This window comes from Erpetoichthys calabaricus, chromosome 13 (genome assembly GCF_900747795.2).
Source record: "Erpetoichthys calabaricus chromosome 13, fErpCal1.3, whole genome shotgun sequence".
NCBI classification, from domain to species: domain Eukaryota; kingdom Metazoa; phylum Chordata; class Cladistia; order Polypteriformes; family Polypteridae; genus Erpetoichthys; species Erpetoichthys calabaricus.
The window spans coordinates 4,303,217-4,320,520 of record NC_041406.2 but is presented as its reverse complement, the minus strand read 5'-3'; the positions used below and the strand labels follow the sequence as shown (position 1 = coordinate 4,320,520).

The following is a 17,304-nucleotide window of genomic DNA, read 5'->3' as shown; positions in this document are numbered from 1 at the left end:
CGTGTCACCCCGTTAGGGAGGGTCTCAAAAGAGTGCAAAAATCTCACATTCTGAAAAGATAATATTTTATAAGCATGGTCCTCGTAGAGTTTATTAAAAGATTATTAAATACGCAAACCAAAGTGACGCATTGAATATCGTTGATCATTGCTGCTGCCAAAGGTGACACGTGATTTTTTTTTTTTTTTAATTTTTTTTTTTACTTTCAGATCCTGCAGCATCCCATGAGGACGTTAAGACAACATGTTGGGCATTGCAGAAGCTGCACAGAATACCACGGTGGAGCTTGAATGTTGATGTTGATGTTGCTCACATATTTTCCCAGTGGCAGACGTCTCTTCAGATGAGTTTTTACCTAAACCAGGTTCTTCGATGTCCACTTCAAGAACCAGAAATACAGTGGTAAGCAGAGCACGATGTTTCGATTTCTGTGTTTTTTAAAACTGTTATCATGATAAAATCAAAATTTTTCAATGATTTCTTTGTGTTTTCTTTTTTTCATTGTGGACGCTAGTGCAAATTACAAGCTCAGATTAGAGGGGACCAGAGAGGTGAAGTGCCATGAGCCACTGTGGCATAGGAAGTCTCTTCATAGCTAGCAGACCAATTGGCCGCTGGCTGGTGGAGTTCTCCTTTAGCACAGCAGCAGAATGTAACCCTAAATCTCCGAGTTTGATCTGCACTGCTGCCATTTCAAGGCAGAGAGAAGTGGGGTGGTGTCTCCCTTCCCTGAGCAGACACGGTCAGCTCTTGTAATCCATTTTTAGCTCCAATGTTTTACTCACAATTTCCTTGCTTTCTCTGTATTATTATATGACCAGAGTTAGGGTCGTTACTCAAAGAAAGTAATCTATTCTATATTACTAGTTAAAAGTTTCCATACGCCTTGCCTAATACTTTTAACACTATAATTACCAAAGCCTACAAAAAACTTCGTAGTCCTGGCCCACCATAAATCCATTCGCACCTCTCCATCAGTGTATTTTGTGTTGTAAATGTGTCGCCAAGCACAAGCAGTCTGCTATCCCATCACCCCACTGCCGCAGAAACTGTAAAAATCTCTCCCAGCTCAAGCTTTGTTTATCTGGGAGTGAGGCACTGGGAGCTGTAGACGGTAAATAATATGTCGTTATTTGGAACACATGCATTTCAAGTGTGTTCCGTGTCTACAACGATCTATGTAAGTGTAGCATGACAGGAAATGCAAGAAATATTGAACACACACACCTAAAAGACAAACTTTTTTTCATGTTTTAGTACTAACGACAAAATTCTGACATGAAGTGTATAATGTGTGAAGACTGAAGTCCAAATATCAAGTAAGCACTTTCCCAAAAGGTACAAGTATAACAAACCTTTGTGAGCGTGCCCGTGTCGATCAAACACAGGAAGCTCCGCAGTCTACTTGTGACTTTACGCTGTAGGAAGATAAGTAAATAAATCAAAGTAAATAACATTCAATCTGGCGTTTATATAAGTAACATATAAATGTTTTCATATAAAGACCATCACAAAAAATAATCATAAACAGGAGTTTGCACGATACATTGGCAAGCTCTGTAAGCCCTGCTGCTTCGTTGAAGGACAGGTGTGGGGCAAACTGACTGGCAGGATGATGCCTGACCTCGTGCTGCATCCAAACAGTGCCATCTTTCGCCTTTACACCTGGTGCAGCTGCATTGTTCTTATATGTGAGTGGACGTTTCTTGTGGCTTCTGTTCTCGTTCTCCGATGTAGAACCCTCGTCCTCGTCCGACTTCACCTCTGTTATAGCACGTCTTTATTTGAAAAGAGCTGTGTCAGATTGGTGGGGGGGGGGGGGGAGTGTGAATGCGACTGAGGGAATCAAACAGAAAAAATGGCAACCTTTACAAGTACCATACATCTACACTGGCTGTTACAGACTCAAATCAAATGTATGTTTTTATTGTATAATAGTAACAGTAAGAGCAACTCACTACTCAAAATGTTTATTTTCTGGGACTCCAGATTATGAGTCAGCAGCTGTTACTGCTGTACTACCAAAGAAGTTGTGACAACGAAGTACACTAACCTGATTTCTTTTTCTTCGGTTATAGTCTTGAATAAAAGATGGGATGGTGCAAGAAGTGCAAAGTGCTTTTATTAAAAACAAAAATCAAAACAGTGTCCAAATAAATAGTGCAGTGTATTCAAAAGTCTTCAAATAAATAATCCATTTAAACGGGTGAAAGGTGGAGGTTAAAATCCAATAGAAAAAAAATCTTTTAAAAACAACGAGGTCAAAACAATGGCTAGAAGCAGTCTCTTAAAATCCAAAGCACGGTGCCTTCTTCTTTCTACCTGGCGGCTCCCCTGCTTCTTCCATCAGGCTTCACAACAGGGGAGTCGCCCTACCTGCAGGTGCAGCTGCCTTCCACACTGGTCCGGTAGCCCTCCGATTCCTGGCTACATCAGGCTCCATCCAGACTGAGACTTGGGTTCTTTCCCCAGCAGCCAGGGCGCTCATGCTGGGGGCTAAACCAGCCCAAAGCCTCCACAACTGTTGCTGCCTTTCGATGGCCAGTCGTCTTCAATACCGGTCACTCGCTTTCTTCAGCCCCACCGAGTGTTGGCCAAACACTCCTCTGCAGGGCAGGGGCTCACCTCCCAGCTGCCTGCCTTTGCTCCATCAGCCTGCTCTCTCTCGCTCGCACCGACTATCCTCTACCCGATTCCTGCTGCCTTCTTCCCTACAACCTTCATCTTTCATTTCTCTTTCCTCCCCTACTAGCCGCCTTGCACTTCTGTATATCACGGGGACGTGGATCAGCTGTGACAATCAGCAGCTCCCGGGAACAATTACGGATGTGGACGACTAATCACCTCTGCACATAAGTGAGAACTGCCCGTATCACGAATTCCTCAGGAACTGATCCGCCACACACACCACACCCCCTTGCTAAGCTGCGAGTGCAGCGATTATTTATTTTAAAAAAAATGGCCTTTTTGACATGAGCTGTGGACCCGCTACACCACAGTGCTTATTTGATATTTGAACTTCACATGTTATACACTTCATGTCAAAAATTTTGCTGTTGATACTAAAACATGAAAAACATTTGTCTCTTAGGTTGTGTTCAACATTTCTTGCATTTCCTGTCTTGCTACACTTACATAGATCTTTGTAGACACGGAACACACAGGAAATGCATGTGTTCCAAATAACGAGATATTATTTACCGTCTACAGCTCCAGGTACCTCACTAACAGATAAACAAGGCTTAAGCTGGGAGAGTGATTTTTGCCGTTTCTGCGGCGGTGGGACAATGGGATAGCAGGCTGCTTGCTGCTTGTGCTGATCGACACATTTACAACACAAAAGACGCTGACGGAGAGGTGCAAACGGATTTAAGGTGGGCTGGGATTACGAAGTTTTTCATAGGCTTTGGTAATTCTAGTGTTAAAAGTATTAGGCAAGGTGTATGGAAACTTTTAACTAGTAATATAGAATAGATTACTTTCTTTGAGTAATGACCCTAACTCTGGTCATATGAAAATACAGAGAAAGCAAGGAAATTGCGAGTAAAACATTGGAGCTAAAAATGGATTACAAGAGCCGACCATGTTTTTCGTAGGTTTTGGTAATTCTAGTGTTAAACCCAGCCTTTCACAGCTTCACACCTGCCACGTTACTATACATTCCCCGTGTAAAAAGAATAAGTTCTGTATTTTTCAAGTTGAAGTTATTTCTTCACAATTGTGGTATATTTTAATTTGACACATGAAATTGTGTTCTAAAGTGAAGCGTATGTAATAAATTAAAAAAGACAACTAGCCTGCTCTTGTGTTCTATAATGAAACTAAAAAGTGCCAGGGTCCCAATGGGGGGGTTAGGGAACCCCTAAAACTTACACAGTACGGCTACTTTGAAGTAGCAAAGGTTTTGAATTAAGAAAATGTGCCTTCCACATTTACCAAATGTATCGTTAGGGTATCTTCTTCATTTCCATAGGTCAGTCAGTCATTTCCTAGCACACTGTGCCCTGAACAGGGTCATGGGGGTCTGCTGGAGAGAGGGGGGAGGGGTGGGGGGGTTAGGAGCCTGTGCTGATACAGCATCAAGCCACACCCACCACATGATGAACCACCTCAAGATTCCAGATTAGGACCCGAGTGCAGCCGTGCAACAGGTGGGACACGGCACCAGTCCATAGCAGGGTACACACACACACACACACACACACACAAAGAGCACACTATTTCCATAGATGATGATGTGAAAATAATAGCTAAGATTCGGATTTATTTCATTCTTTTTTTTTTTTTATTTAACTGGACCAGATTTCAGTTTCCATCCACAAAGCTGAATATCTGTATAAACAGCCTGGAAGATTCCAGAAATTAATGTCATGACGTTTAAAAGCCTCTGTTTGGCAGTTTGTCTTAATTGAGAGTACACCTGTGTCTGTATTTAATGGCCTACTTTTACAGCCAGTGCCTTGCGAACTCCGCGAAGAAAGAAAATTTGGGCCTCTACAAGTCTGGTTCTTCCTTAGGACTGATTTTTCCAGACAACTGAAGGCATATTGAGCTTCTGTTCACAAACACAAATATCCAGGGACCGCACAGACACTCATTACACAGGAGGAAAGAACAAATTACCTGCCATAGATGAATGACTTTTATTGCAAAAGGTTCAGCTGAGCTCAAAGACGACAACAAAGGAACTGATTGAAGGAGATGGAGACAACAACAAAGTATCTCCATCCACCATTTGTAACGGCCGACCCACCCGTCCGGAACGGAAGCCACACCACCAAGACGCGTGGGCCTGGCAAAATGAGGAATCGTTAGATAAGACAAGCCGTACTTCTTCCAAATAAGTTTCCCCCAATCGACAATTAAACAGACAATAAGTAAACTGTATGGAAAAGAGTGATGTGTGTCTATATTAATGGTTAGAAGTTGAGCAAGATGACCCCTTTATTGGGTAACTAGAAAGATTACAATATGCAAACTTTCGTGCCAACTTGGGCCCCTTCTTCAGGCAGAGATGTCATGTTTGTAATGTAATGATTACATCTCTGCCTGAAGAAGGGGCCCAAGTTGGCTCGAAAGTTTGCATATTGTAATCTTTCTAGTTACCCAATAAAGGGGTCATCTTGCTCAGCTTCTCACTACATTCATAATGGCTAACACAGTACAACATCCATCCATTTTCCAACCCGCTGAGTCCGAACACAGGGTCACGGGGGTCTGCTGGAGCCAATCCCAGCCAACACAGGGCACAAGGTAGGGAACCAATCCCAGGCAGGGTGCCAACCCACCGCTGGACACACACAAACACACCCACACACCAAGCACACACTAGGGGCAATTTTAGAATCGCCAATCCACCTAACCTGCATGTCTTTGGACTGTGGGAGGAAACCCATGCAGACACGGGGAGAACATGCAAACTCCACGCAGGGAGGACCTGGGAAGCGAACCCAGGTCCCCAGGTCTCCTAACTGCGAGGCAGCAGCGCTACCCACTGTGCCACCGTGCCGCCCCAGTACAACACCCTAGTACTGTATTAATAATAAAAAACAAACAACAGCGTAATATATCATCTCACTCCCCCCAAAACAACCCACAATCCCAAACGTGAATGTCACTACACAATAATTACGAGTGAATCAATAAACATACAGACAGCACAAACCTTCCATTGTCCCTACACTGAACACAAAACAAGTATGACGCACGGAAAACACGAAACACACATAAAGTCCAAAACATTAAATGGGATGATTAATGAATATGAACATCGTCCGGTTGGAAATTATTATACAAATGAAATTGGTGGATTGCTCCTTTCCCAAATGTCCTCAGCATTATCCTCCCATTCCCACTTGTTTCCAGGGGGAAAAAAACATTTAAACAGACACAGACAGACTATTTATAATCGGGACAACGCTATAACACGGGAGTCGCCGGCTCCAGTCCTAGAGGACCACCGTGGCCTCGGGTTTTCATTCTAATCCTTTTCTTAATTAGTGACCTGTTTTTGCTCCTGATTAACTTCTTTTGAATTCCTTTACATCGACTTCCTCTTGAAGACTCAGACTCCTTAATCGTTTCTTTTTCCTTAATTAGCAGCTAAACAGTACAGTAATCCCTCCTCCATTGCGGGGGTTGCGTTCCAGAGCCACCCACGAAATAAGAAAATCCGCGAAGTAGAAACCATATGTTTATATGGTTATTTTTATATTGTCATGCTTGGGTCACAGATTTGCACAGAAACACAGGAGGTTGTGGAGAGACAGGAACGTTATTCAAACACTGCAAACAAACATTTGTCTCTTTTTCAAAAGTTTAAACTGTGCTCCATGACAAGACAGAGATGACAGTTCTGTCTCACAATTAAAAGAATGCAAACATATCTTCCTCTTCAAAGGAGTGCGCGTCAGGAGCAGAGAATGGTTTTCTCTCACTTTCTGACAAACAAATCAATAGGGCTGTTTGGCTCTTAAGTATGCGAAGCACCGCCGGTACAAAGCTGTTGAAGGCGGCAGCTCACACCCCCTCCGTCAGAGAGAGAGAGAGAGAGAGAGATAAAAACAAACAACCAAAAATCAATACGTGCCCTTCGTTCTTTTAAGTATGCGAAGCACCGTGCAGCATGTCGCTTAAAGGAAGCAGCAGCACAGAAGGGAGCAAAGTGAAGATAATCTTTCAGCATTTTTTGACGAGCGTCCCTGTTGTCTAGGTGTGCGAACAGCCCCCCTGCTCAATCCCCCTACGTCAGGATCAGAGAAAGTCAGCGCAAGAGAGAGAGAAAAGTAAGCTGGGTAGCTTCTCAGCCATCTGCCAATAGCGTCCCTTGTATGAAATCAACTGGGCAAACCAACTGAGGAAGCATGTACCAGAAATTAAAAGACCCATTGTCCGCAGAAATCCGCGAACCAGCAAAAAATCCGCGATATATATTTAAATATGCTTACATATAAAATCTGCGATGGAGTGAAGCCGCGAAAGGCAAAGCACGATATAGCGAGGGATCACTGTAGTGAGACACAAAATGAGCCAAAAATAACTGGTGTCCATCATACAATATCTGAAAATATAGAAAGATGAAGGTCTCAGGAATGCTGATCTGCTCAGGTCCACAAACAGAGCTCTTAGAAAGAGAAAATCACCAATTTCAGAAATGTCTGCTAATGCACCACGAGAGCAGCAACAAGCCATAGAATTAAAGAACAAGTCTAATCAGCAACAAGACTCGGCGCCTAATTAAGCAGCTGGTTGGAGTGAAATTAGTTGGAGTTTGAGGCCCTGACTGAGTTGGTCTTCTGGCGGCTCCCTCACTTCACATTTCATTTCTGTTTGGGTGCCACTTAAGGAAATAAATGAAGCAACTGAAAGGAATGATGAAGAAATTCAGGGGAACAAATCTTAAAAAAACAAGTCAATTAAAATGAATTCACAAGAAGTTAATTAGCAGCACAAACAGGGCGCTCATTTAAAAAAAAAAAAAAGGGTTAGAATGAAAACCTGCAACCAGGACTGGAGTTGGCGACCCCTGGTATAAAAGACGCGAGTCAGCACAAGACACAGTTAAGATGTACCTATTCATGTAGTGTTTGTTTCATCTCCATGGTCGCAACAGGCCTTTGCAGAACACCCTCGCTCAAATATCACGGCCATTCCTAATAAAGCAGCCAGTGTTCTCTAAACAGACATGGCATGATGCAACATCAAGATCATCACCATTTCGCCAGTTGTGGCATATTTCTTGCAAGTCAATGTGATCAATAATTTTATCATCTTTTATCATGACTAAAATTAACCCTTAAACCACCGGAACCGGCTATACTCGGTTCCCAGTGCAATTCGCCAGCCCGCCGGAGCTGATCAGTCTGTGCCATACATTCATTGAGCAGCCAGCTCATGACCACCGGCGCCCCCTAGTGTAGCCAATCAGCATCACTGTCCCTGGTATTCAGTCGCTGCACTAGACGAGCCTACCAGTATCAGCATTTACCTCTGCGTGCTCGCGTGCAGCCAGTTCAAGCACAGTTGGCACAGTCTGTGATTTACTGAATTGCGTCAGTTGCACCTTGTACATATTGTTGCAGTAGTTTTTACAGTTCGTTGGTAGTGTGTAAAATGATCAGCGTTGCAGTAATTGTGATGCTCTTTGCATGAAAAAAAGTGTTCCATTAAAATTTCACTTTTTCTTTGTGAATTGTGATGCTTACTTAAAGTGCAGCAAAAAAGTATTTGGCGTCCGGGGGGGTGCATTAACCCCCAAGTATGTGGCAGTTTAATGGTTAAAGTGTAATTTTCAGCCTTAATAAAGTGCATGTCATTGAATCTTCAAGCAGTGCACAAACTCTCTTCTGCATTTAAGCCACAGATGATCGCCACGGCCCTGCTGCAGACGGGTCGCCCTCAGACCCCAGGCGCTCTCATTAGCAGATGCTTTTCAGAGACTCAGAGATCAGCAGGCAAAGCAGGAGGAGAGCAGGCCGCTTGTGTGAGGGTGTGAAGCCCGAGAGCGCTCGATTATAGCCGCTGACTGCTGGGATTGTCTCTCTCTGATGTATGAAGTGAGCGCACAAAACGAGTGAAAATCTTCACTGCCCTTGTAAAAGCTTGGGCTGAACGCACTGCAGGTAAAGTTAAACCCTACATCTCTGGTTTTGTCCTCGCAGGCTCTACAGCGGTACCTTCATGCATCAGATGTTCCGGCAGCTCAATTCTAAAGCCACTCCAGAGTCCCTGCTATCTGGGTCTGCGTTGGCTTCCGGACTCTACGAGAATCTTCTGACGGCCGTCACTTCAGAGTTACCTTTGGATTTTTTCCACCCAAAGAAAAGGGGCAAAAAATCTGCGGCTCAAAAGAAAGACAGCAAATCAAAAATGAGCAAGAATGAGAGCAAGAAATCTCTTCAGAACACAGATAATCGATTTGCTCTTTTGTCACTTGACGAAGATTAAGTGTCACCCAAAATCCTCCCCTCACTTGCTTTTAACGTTTGTGTGACATCTGAAGCGTACAAATCTGATGGATCACAGCTTTACTCAACGTGCACGACGCTGTTTTCTGTATTATAAATTTACAAGAATGATATGGCCTTCCGTTGGGAAAACATTTATATCTTTTTTAAAATGAATGATAATATGAATTGTATCAGTTCTGTATTTTCTAATATTATGGACAGTCATCAGTTTCTTTTTTTATAACATCAGAAAAACGTTTGAGGAGAACAGGCCATTCAGCCCAACAAAGCTCGTCAGTCCTAACCACTGTGCTAGAAACACAGACCAGACATCGTGAGAAGGTTTGGGGCAGCCACCCGTAGAATATCCCTGGCTGCAAAAGGCTTCTGAAAATAACAGAGTTGTCCAAAAACAGAACTGATTCGTTGTTGGAAGATGGCGGCTTTAAAGGCCCGTATAAGAAGTGACGTCATCTAAGGGGCCGGAACTAGAAGTGACATCGTCTGGGCCGAAAGTGACATCATCAATGGTCCCAGAACCAGAAGTGAGGTCGTCTGGGTCGGAAGTGACATCATTGAAGGGCCTGGAACCGGAAGTGAGGTCTTTGGAGGTGCTGGAACCTGGCAGGATTTCTCAGGAAAGTTCTGCAGGGAACTGAGAAAGACAGTCAGTGCACCTTTAGCTGCCTCCTACTCTCACGTGTGTGACACCACTTAATTCCTCCAAAGCATCAAGTTGAGTTTAAATGTCCCCAGAGTTCTCTCGTCTACCACACTTATTGGTCACTTATTCCAGATATCTGTGGTTCTCCATGTGAAGAAAAACTTCTTAATGTTTGTGTGAAATTTACCCAAAATAATTTCCAGCTGGGTCCCCGTGTTCTTGTTGAACTCATTTTAAAGTCACCATCTTGATCCACTGGACTAATTCCTTTCATAATCATGTCACCCTTTAATTACAACTCTCTCTTTGTGGGGACTTGTTTTGAGGTGGCCCGTTGGAGCTCCTCATGCCTGCCTACCACCTCAGAGTTCACAGAGTCACCAATCAGCTCCTCAGGGTCCTGAAAATGGCTTGACACGTCTAACTCTGGGGTTGATGCCCCCAGGCAGTGTGTGTCCTTGGCCTACATCCAAATGTGACCCACCTCTCTATCTCTGTCTTTATAGTCTGGTTTGGAGTCTTTGGATGCATCACTTCAGGTGTGCACACCATCTCCACCAAGGACACCTGGCACAGGTCTGCCAGTTTTCTACTACAATGCCTGCCAGTCACCTCCTCCTCCAGTTCAGCAACCCTGAGTTTGAGTTGCTGGATCATCTGTGCATCTCCTGTGGACACGGCCTTCAAGGAGGACTGACTTGTCCAGACAAACCTCCAAAAACTCTCAATATCAATGAGGCCTTACATGGTACTGGCCTCCTGTTTAAAATTTGAATTTGGATTACTAAACTGCTTAACCCTTCTTAATAAGTTTAAATTATTTAAGTTAAATTATTAAAATTAAGTTCATATCAAATTAAGGATCTATTTAACACCCTAAGCTCCTGTAGTGCTCTTTCCCCTCGACTGCCGGCTGTGTGTTTGAACCTTTTCAGAATGACTCAGACTTGCATCTGGGGATCTACAGGCAGGGGTGCAAACAGTGGGGATGCAGAGGGGGCACCCATCAATAGCCAATGACCTGTCTTCAAAGCAACACCACTGCCCCCAGCATCCCCACTCCTCCGAAACCGTGAGGTTCTTTAGGGTGGGACCCTCTGCAAATCACTCTCTGCTTCAAGGGGTAAATGTTGATACCCCACTCCTCAATTGAATGGATTTTTAAGAACAGATCCCCAAATTCCGTGATTCGGTCCCTTAAATTGTGGTCCTAAAAAGGGACCCTCTTCTCCTTGATTGCGATAGACCAACATGCATCACTCTTATTTTGAAGGGGATGGCTGTAAGTTCCCTACTTACTGAGGTTCATCATTATGGGGCCACAATAAGATTCTTGCATACCTACTTCAAAACGGCTTGTTGCCCCCCGTCTCTAGGCACCTAATTGTAAGGAAAATGTCAGAATTTACAAGTCCAGAGTGAAGAAGGATTTGAACAAGAATGGCTTTAGTGGATGAGTCCACTGCAGCATAGCAAGAAAATTCTGGAATAAAGTGCTTTGGGGGTGACCAGGTGACACGGATGGCGTTTGGAAAGGCCAACCAGTGAGAGGCTGTGGCATTTAATGAAAACAATGAAGGAGCTTCACCTAAAGAACTTCATTTCCAAGCATCGAATGTCGGAGTGGTGCTTTGGACCTCAACATGTGACACACTGCACAAGGTGACAGCTAAAGACGTGGAAAAATACAGGAATGAGGAATGGCCACCCCAGACACCTGTAGGACCTGAAGAGGGCCAGGGAGTCAAGAAAGCCAAGAAACATCAAAGGACAGTAGCAGTTCTAGGAAGAAGAGTAGGACAGACAATGAGAGGGACTGGTCAAGCTAGCACTGCTGAAGGGGGCACCATGGGGTGGGGGGCAGACACTTTGTAATGCAATACTATTATCTGTTATCTGAATTCATGTTTTTAATAATAATGGCATATTAATTTTTGCGTGTGTGTTTACCAATTGTTATTTGTTCATTTTTATCTTTCCCACTGGGGCAGGGGTCACCAACTCCTGGAGGACCACCATTGGCTGCAGGTTTTCATGCTAACCCTTTTCTTAATGAGTGACCTGTTTTTGCTGCTAATTAACTTCTTTTGAACTAATTGTAACTGACCTGCTCTTGAAGACTCAGACCCTTTTAATTGTTTCTTTTTCCTTAATTAGCAGTCAGACAACAATGAGACACAAAATGAACCGAAACAACTGGTGTCCAGCAGTGATATTTTCATAACGAAAACGATAACTAGAACTAAAAATGTTGCTTTTTGTTTTACAAGAACGAGAACTGAAATTAGGACAGCCAGAGAAACTAAAACTAAATAAAAATAAAAATTAGTGATATGTGAACGATTTAAAACGAGAACGAAAATTGAGTAAAAACGAAAAAAACAGCAATCGCATTTTCGTTCAGTCCGGTTCAGTCGTGTAGAAGGGTTGTTTGCAGGTCGCCCTGAGCGTTCAGTTACGTTGCACCATTTACCATTCGGTGATCTCGTACCTTGGGCTTACCGTAGTCACGTGGCGTAACTTCTGTAAAGGACTGTTGTTTGTTTGTTGAGCACATTTGAGTCGTCGGGTTGAAGCAGTAAGCACGTGTGCTTGACGATGGCGAGTTTTGCACAGATGTTTGAAAAGTGAGAAAGTAACGTGTGGAAATACTTGAATTACAGCACAGATGATAATAAAAGCAAATGTAGTGTGCGAAAAGAAGAAAAAGAGTCTCGGAGTTTCAGTGCAGGGCCAGCTGATCAGAACTTCGTGGAAGTCCAGCACTTCTCTGGCACTTCAGTACTGGCCGCAGAAATCATCATCATACAGTGTGCTGCCGCCAGTGGCCAAGGACCTCGTCTGTACGCCTGCATCACAGGCGCCTGTAAAGCAAATATTTTCACTGTGCGGCTATCTGTGTAATGGACATCGTTGCAACCTGAACACATCTCTCGAAATGCGTGTGTAACGGCCGGCAGCTACACTTCCAAGACCTGTGGCGTGGATAAATTACTGAGATGAATCTATAAATCCCAAGCCGTACCTCTAACAAATAAAATATTCCCCACAATCGACGGTTTAAACATAAGCACACAAAAGCAGATATGTAAAAATAGGTGGATAAATATTTTAAATGAAATAATAACAAAAAATGTAAATTTCACACGTAGAAAATATGTATGTATATCCCTCTATCAAAGCAGCAACGTGACAACACCATATATATACACAATAACAAACCCTCCCTTGCCCTTGTAACGTAAAACACACAACACAAATAACAATGAATGAATACGGAAAATGCCAATGATCGTGAACTTGAGTCCGAGTATACAACTGTCCTGAATACGGATGACTGGTCAGCAGATAAGTGATGTGTTTGAATTTCCCAGAAAAAATGGAGCAACCTCACCGTGAATCCTCGGCGTGTGGTGGATAATGTAGTCCAACCCCGGGGTCTCTGGCGATGAGGGAATTGGAGTAAGTCCGGCGGAATGAAAAACAAACTGGTTACAAAAGCGCGATGTGGAAAACAGCAGGTAAAGTTGGTGCGTTGTCGTGAAAATGTAATCTCCGTCTTTCTCCTCTCCTCTAGAGGGGGGTATTTTTCGTACGTGGATTACTTGTTTAGCTGGATGTAATTGTTGACGATTTGGCCTGATCCTGATCTGTCAGTTTTTCGAAACTCTTGCTGGAAGTGTTGTCATAGCAACACATCCTAATCCTTAAACCTGCTCGGAGCAGGTTTGTTCTACGTAAACAAGGATTAGTTTACACACGTGATCAGTGACGGTGCGTGGAAGTCATCCAGTCATGGCTTCGCCGTTCATGAATGAGCGACCAATTGATATCGGTGCGCAAATTATAAGAAGAGAATTTCATATAGAGAGGGTTTTGCGCGATCGGCAAGATCCTTTATTGCTCCTGGAGGAAATTCTTTGCGAAAGATACCGCTTTAGCCGAGGGGGAATATTGTACCTCAAAGATTTATTATCACCTTATATTTGAAGTCAAACTCGGTGAAGTCGGCTCTCACAACCACACAGACAGTAGGCATTGCTTTGAGGTTTTTTACAAGCGGCACTTTTTTTATATACTGTAGGCGATGCGGAAAATCTAACTAAAAGTGCAGTTTGCCAGGCAATTCGTAAAGTCTGTTTGGCTCTGAAATATTTCCTTCGGGTTTTCATAGTGTTTCCTGGACACCTGCGTGTGCAGATAATAAAAGAGACGTTTCATGCCATTGCAGGTAGACAACACACAGGCAAAAACACCCACAGTTCCATAAAGAATCTCACAATCAGCCTAACATTCTCATTACCAGGATTTCCAAATGTGATTGGGGCACATGGGACTGATCAGAGTGGAGTTTGATCAAACATTATTTGGAAAATGTACCTCTCCTCCTGATGATGAATAATCAGACACAATGTCTTCATGAAATATTTGACCTTCGTCAATATCTCGTTGGTCAGACACAGGTTCAAGGGATATGACATTCCCTGCAACTGACCCAACATAAAAAAGAGGGCTATATGGAACATACCTATAGCACACATGGAGGACAAATATGCAATGACCATCCTTTACCTGAGATGAAGTGACTGCATACTACCACTGGTTCTGAGGAGGAGCTTCCCCCTGGAATGCCCTCAGAAACAGGGCGATGGACATTTTGCTGGAGAGCCAACTCTTCTGCAGGGGTTAGGTCTGGACCGCGTGGACCTCCACCTGTTTTTTGCTTGTCTGCCTTCTTATTAGCTTTAAAATTAATGTTTTTTATATATGATTATTTATGTCAACAATTCTTTAAATAGTTATATACCAATATTTACCAGTTTGAAGTATATTCTTGTACTTCACTTTAACCTGTTCCCATGTTCTCCTTGTGCTCACGTTTGATCTGGAATTATGACATATTAAATAATAATTAATCTGACACATAGGAAATGAAATGCTGCATTCAGTAAGTACAATGCACACTACTTAGCGTTTAATTTGTCGGCCACTTTTTGCCAGCCGTCTTTTCTGGTCTGGGCTGCTTTTGCAGTGTTACCCCTTGTGCATATTAAATCTTGAAATTCTTTATGTCCTTTGAATAAAAGGTCTTGCGCCGCGTGTGTGAAAAAAAATGCGCCCGTTCTTTTGTCATTTTGTTACAGCCTATCAAAGACTTGTTGATCATGTTGTCTAGACTCAATATATATGGGCTTTTCACTCAGCGCGGGCGCACGCATTCATCTTGGATGATTAGATCCAGCTCGACTAATCTAATACACGGCTGCGTTTGAAAAACCGACCTATCTGGATGAGTTTCACTGGCATTAACTCATTCAAGATGAGGCACTTGATCTCGGATGGTTTAAGCGACGTACGAAAAATACCCCCCTGGTCTGTTCCCTCCTGATTGTTTATATAGTAATAAGCCGGATGTAATGGATTGATAGTAAACAGGTGCTTTCCATCTTGGGGCTGTGGTCTCCTTCCATCATCCGTCTCCTCTGTATTTACGGGGACAACATTCAGTGACGTACACATGATAAACAGCAAACGGGACGATGGAAAGAAAACGCACTCAGCAGAAACATCCATTTTCCAATCCGCTGAATCCTAAGTACAGGGTCACAGGGGTCTGCTGGAGCCAATCCCAGCTAACACAGGGCACAAGGCAGGAACCAATCCCGGGTAAGGCGCCAACCCACCGCAGGACAGCAGAAACATTGAAAACACTGTTACTACTGTGTAGCCCCGCTACACGTGCTTGTTTAAAACTTAACAGCAATGTGCTGCACAGACTGGTCTCTTGGGTTGAAACATTTGATCTTGCCGACTACGCTCATCTGTTTGTTCATTGATAGTCAAGTTGTGTTTAACGGTATTATGAACTGGGAGTGTATTTAGTTGACTGAAACGTAACTTGCATTGAAATATTCGTAGGCCAGCATTTGAAAAAAAAAAAAAAAATTTAAATTGCACTAATATTATGTAAAAAGGCCAGAACTAAATAGAATAAAATCTAACATTTTAAACACAGAACTAAATAAAAATAAAAATGGTTGACTCCACTGAAAACTAGAATGAAATAAAAATTAATTTTATAAAATAAATTAAAAACTAAAACTACAATTAATATCACTGCTGGTGTCCATCATACAATATCTGAAAATAAGGAAAGGTGAAGGTCTCAGGAATGTCGATCTGCTCTTAGAAAGAGAAAATCCACAATTTCGGAAAAGTCTGCTAATGCACCACGAGAGCAGCAGCAAGCCACGAAATTAAAAAACGAGTTTAATGAACGACAAGACTCGGCGCCTCATTAAGCAGCTGGTTGGAGTTTGAGGCCGTGACTGAGTTGGTCTTCTGTTGGCTCACTCACTTCACATTTCATTTCGGTTTGGGTGCCGTTTAAGGAAAGAAATGAAGCAACTCAGAGGAACGATGAAGACATTCAGGGGAACAAATCTTAAAAAAGCAATTCAATTAAAATTGAAAGTTAATTAGCAGCACAAACAGGGCACTCATTGAAGAAAAAAAGGAGTAGAATGAAAACCTGCAGCCACAGTGGTCCTGCAGGACTGGAGTTAGCGACCCCTGCTATGGGGACTGTCCTGGGTCCGTGACTTTTTCTAATTTATGTTAATGACATTGTGAGATTTGCCAATGACACTAAAACCGAAGGAATGGCAGACACTGAGGAGGCAGCAGAAAAAGTTCAAAAAGATCTTGGAGAACTCCTGGAAAACGGAGTTTAATGTAGAAAAGTGCAAATCGGTACACGTGGGGCAAAAGGAACATCAATTCTAAATACAAGATGGAAGACGCTGAGCCACAAGAAGCAACCACTGGAAAGGATTTGGGGGTTTGTGTGGACACAACATTTTCATCGTCTAAGCAATGCACAGAAGCGATTAAAAAGAAAAATGAAATGATAGGATAAATCACAAAAACTGTTGACTAGAAATCGACAGACTATATGATGCAGTGGCAAGAACACATCAGGAGATTCGTGTGGAGTTCTGGTCACCGCAACAGCACTTGAAGTTGAGCAGAGTTGCATCATGGGACCTAAGGACCTGTTCTACTGTGACAGACTCGAGCAGAGGAGACTGCATGGAGGCCTCATCCAGGTGTCTAGAATCCTCAAAAGCGAATATTCATAAAGGAGATCCAGCAACCTTCTTTCAACTTAGCGGTGAATCACATACTCGAGGACATTGGTGGACTTTAAGGAGAAATTGAAGTCCTGACAACAAGCTGACCTCAAGTTATGTTACGTTTCAAAGTGGTCAGAACATATAAATCTGCTAAACCGTCTTAATCCTTTCTTGGAATTTGAGACTGAAGCCCGGAAGCTGCTCTTTACGTAAAGAGTTGTGGGACTCTGAACAAACGCCCGAGACGTGGAGGTGAAGCAGAAACCCCGACAACCTTTAAGAAGAATCGAGATGAGATGTTGGGACAGCTGAGCTGTTAGCTAAACAAACGGGAGAGAAGTGGCCTGAGTGGTCTCGTTTGTCAGACTTCTTGTGCGCATTACGTCTTTGTGAAAGGCACTAGGAGGTCTCTGGGCTCTTTTCTGATTGGTGGATAAGAAGCGACCTATAAAACACCTCGGCCTGTTAGCCGTGCGTTTCTGGCACATCCTGAAACACTCACCCCTGGGAGCCACCAGTGATGGGCTGCACAAGTCTGGGAGAGGGGGCTGTGACA

At 43.2% G+C, this 17,304-nt stretch overlaps 1 protein-coding gene across 3 annotated transcripts in view; it reads left to right on the top strand.

Annotated features, from left to right (window-relative positions):
* Positions 1-11,548, top strand: part of LOC114663941 (protein asteroid homolog 1-like) — a 33,246-nt gene extending 21,698 nt beyond the window's left edge. For 2 of the 3 annotated variants that reach the window (XM_028817895.2, XM_051935648.1), the window contains exons 4-5: positions 210-402; positions 8,661-11,548. In XM_028817895.2, coding sequence (XP_028673728.2) covers positions 210-402; positions 8,661-8,946 — 479 coding nt within the window. In that variant the 3' untranslated portion in view covers positions 8,947-11,548. Of the gene's footprint in view, positions 1-209; positions 403-514; positions 1,045-8,660 lie in introns of those variants that run through there. The other variant, XM_028817896.2, reaches the window with a different exon arrangement.
* Positions 11,549-17,304: the final 5,756 nt, after the last annotated feature.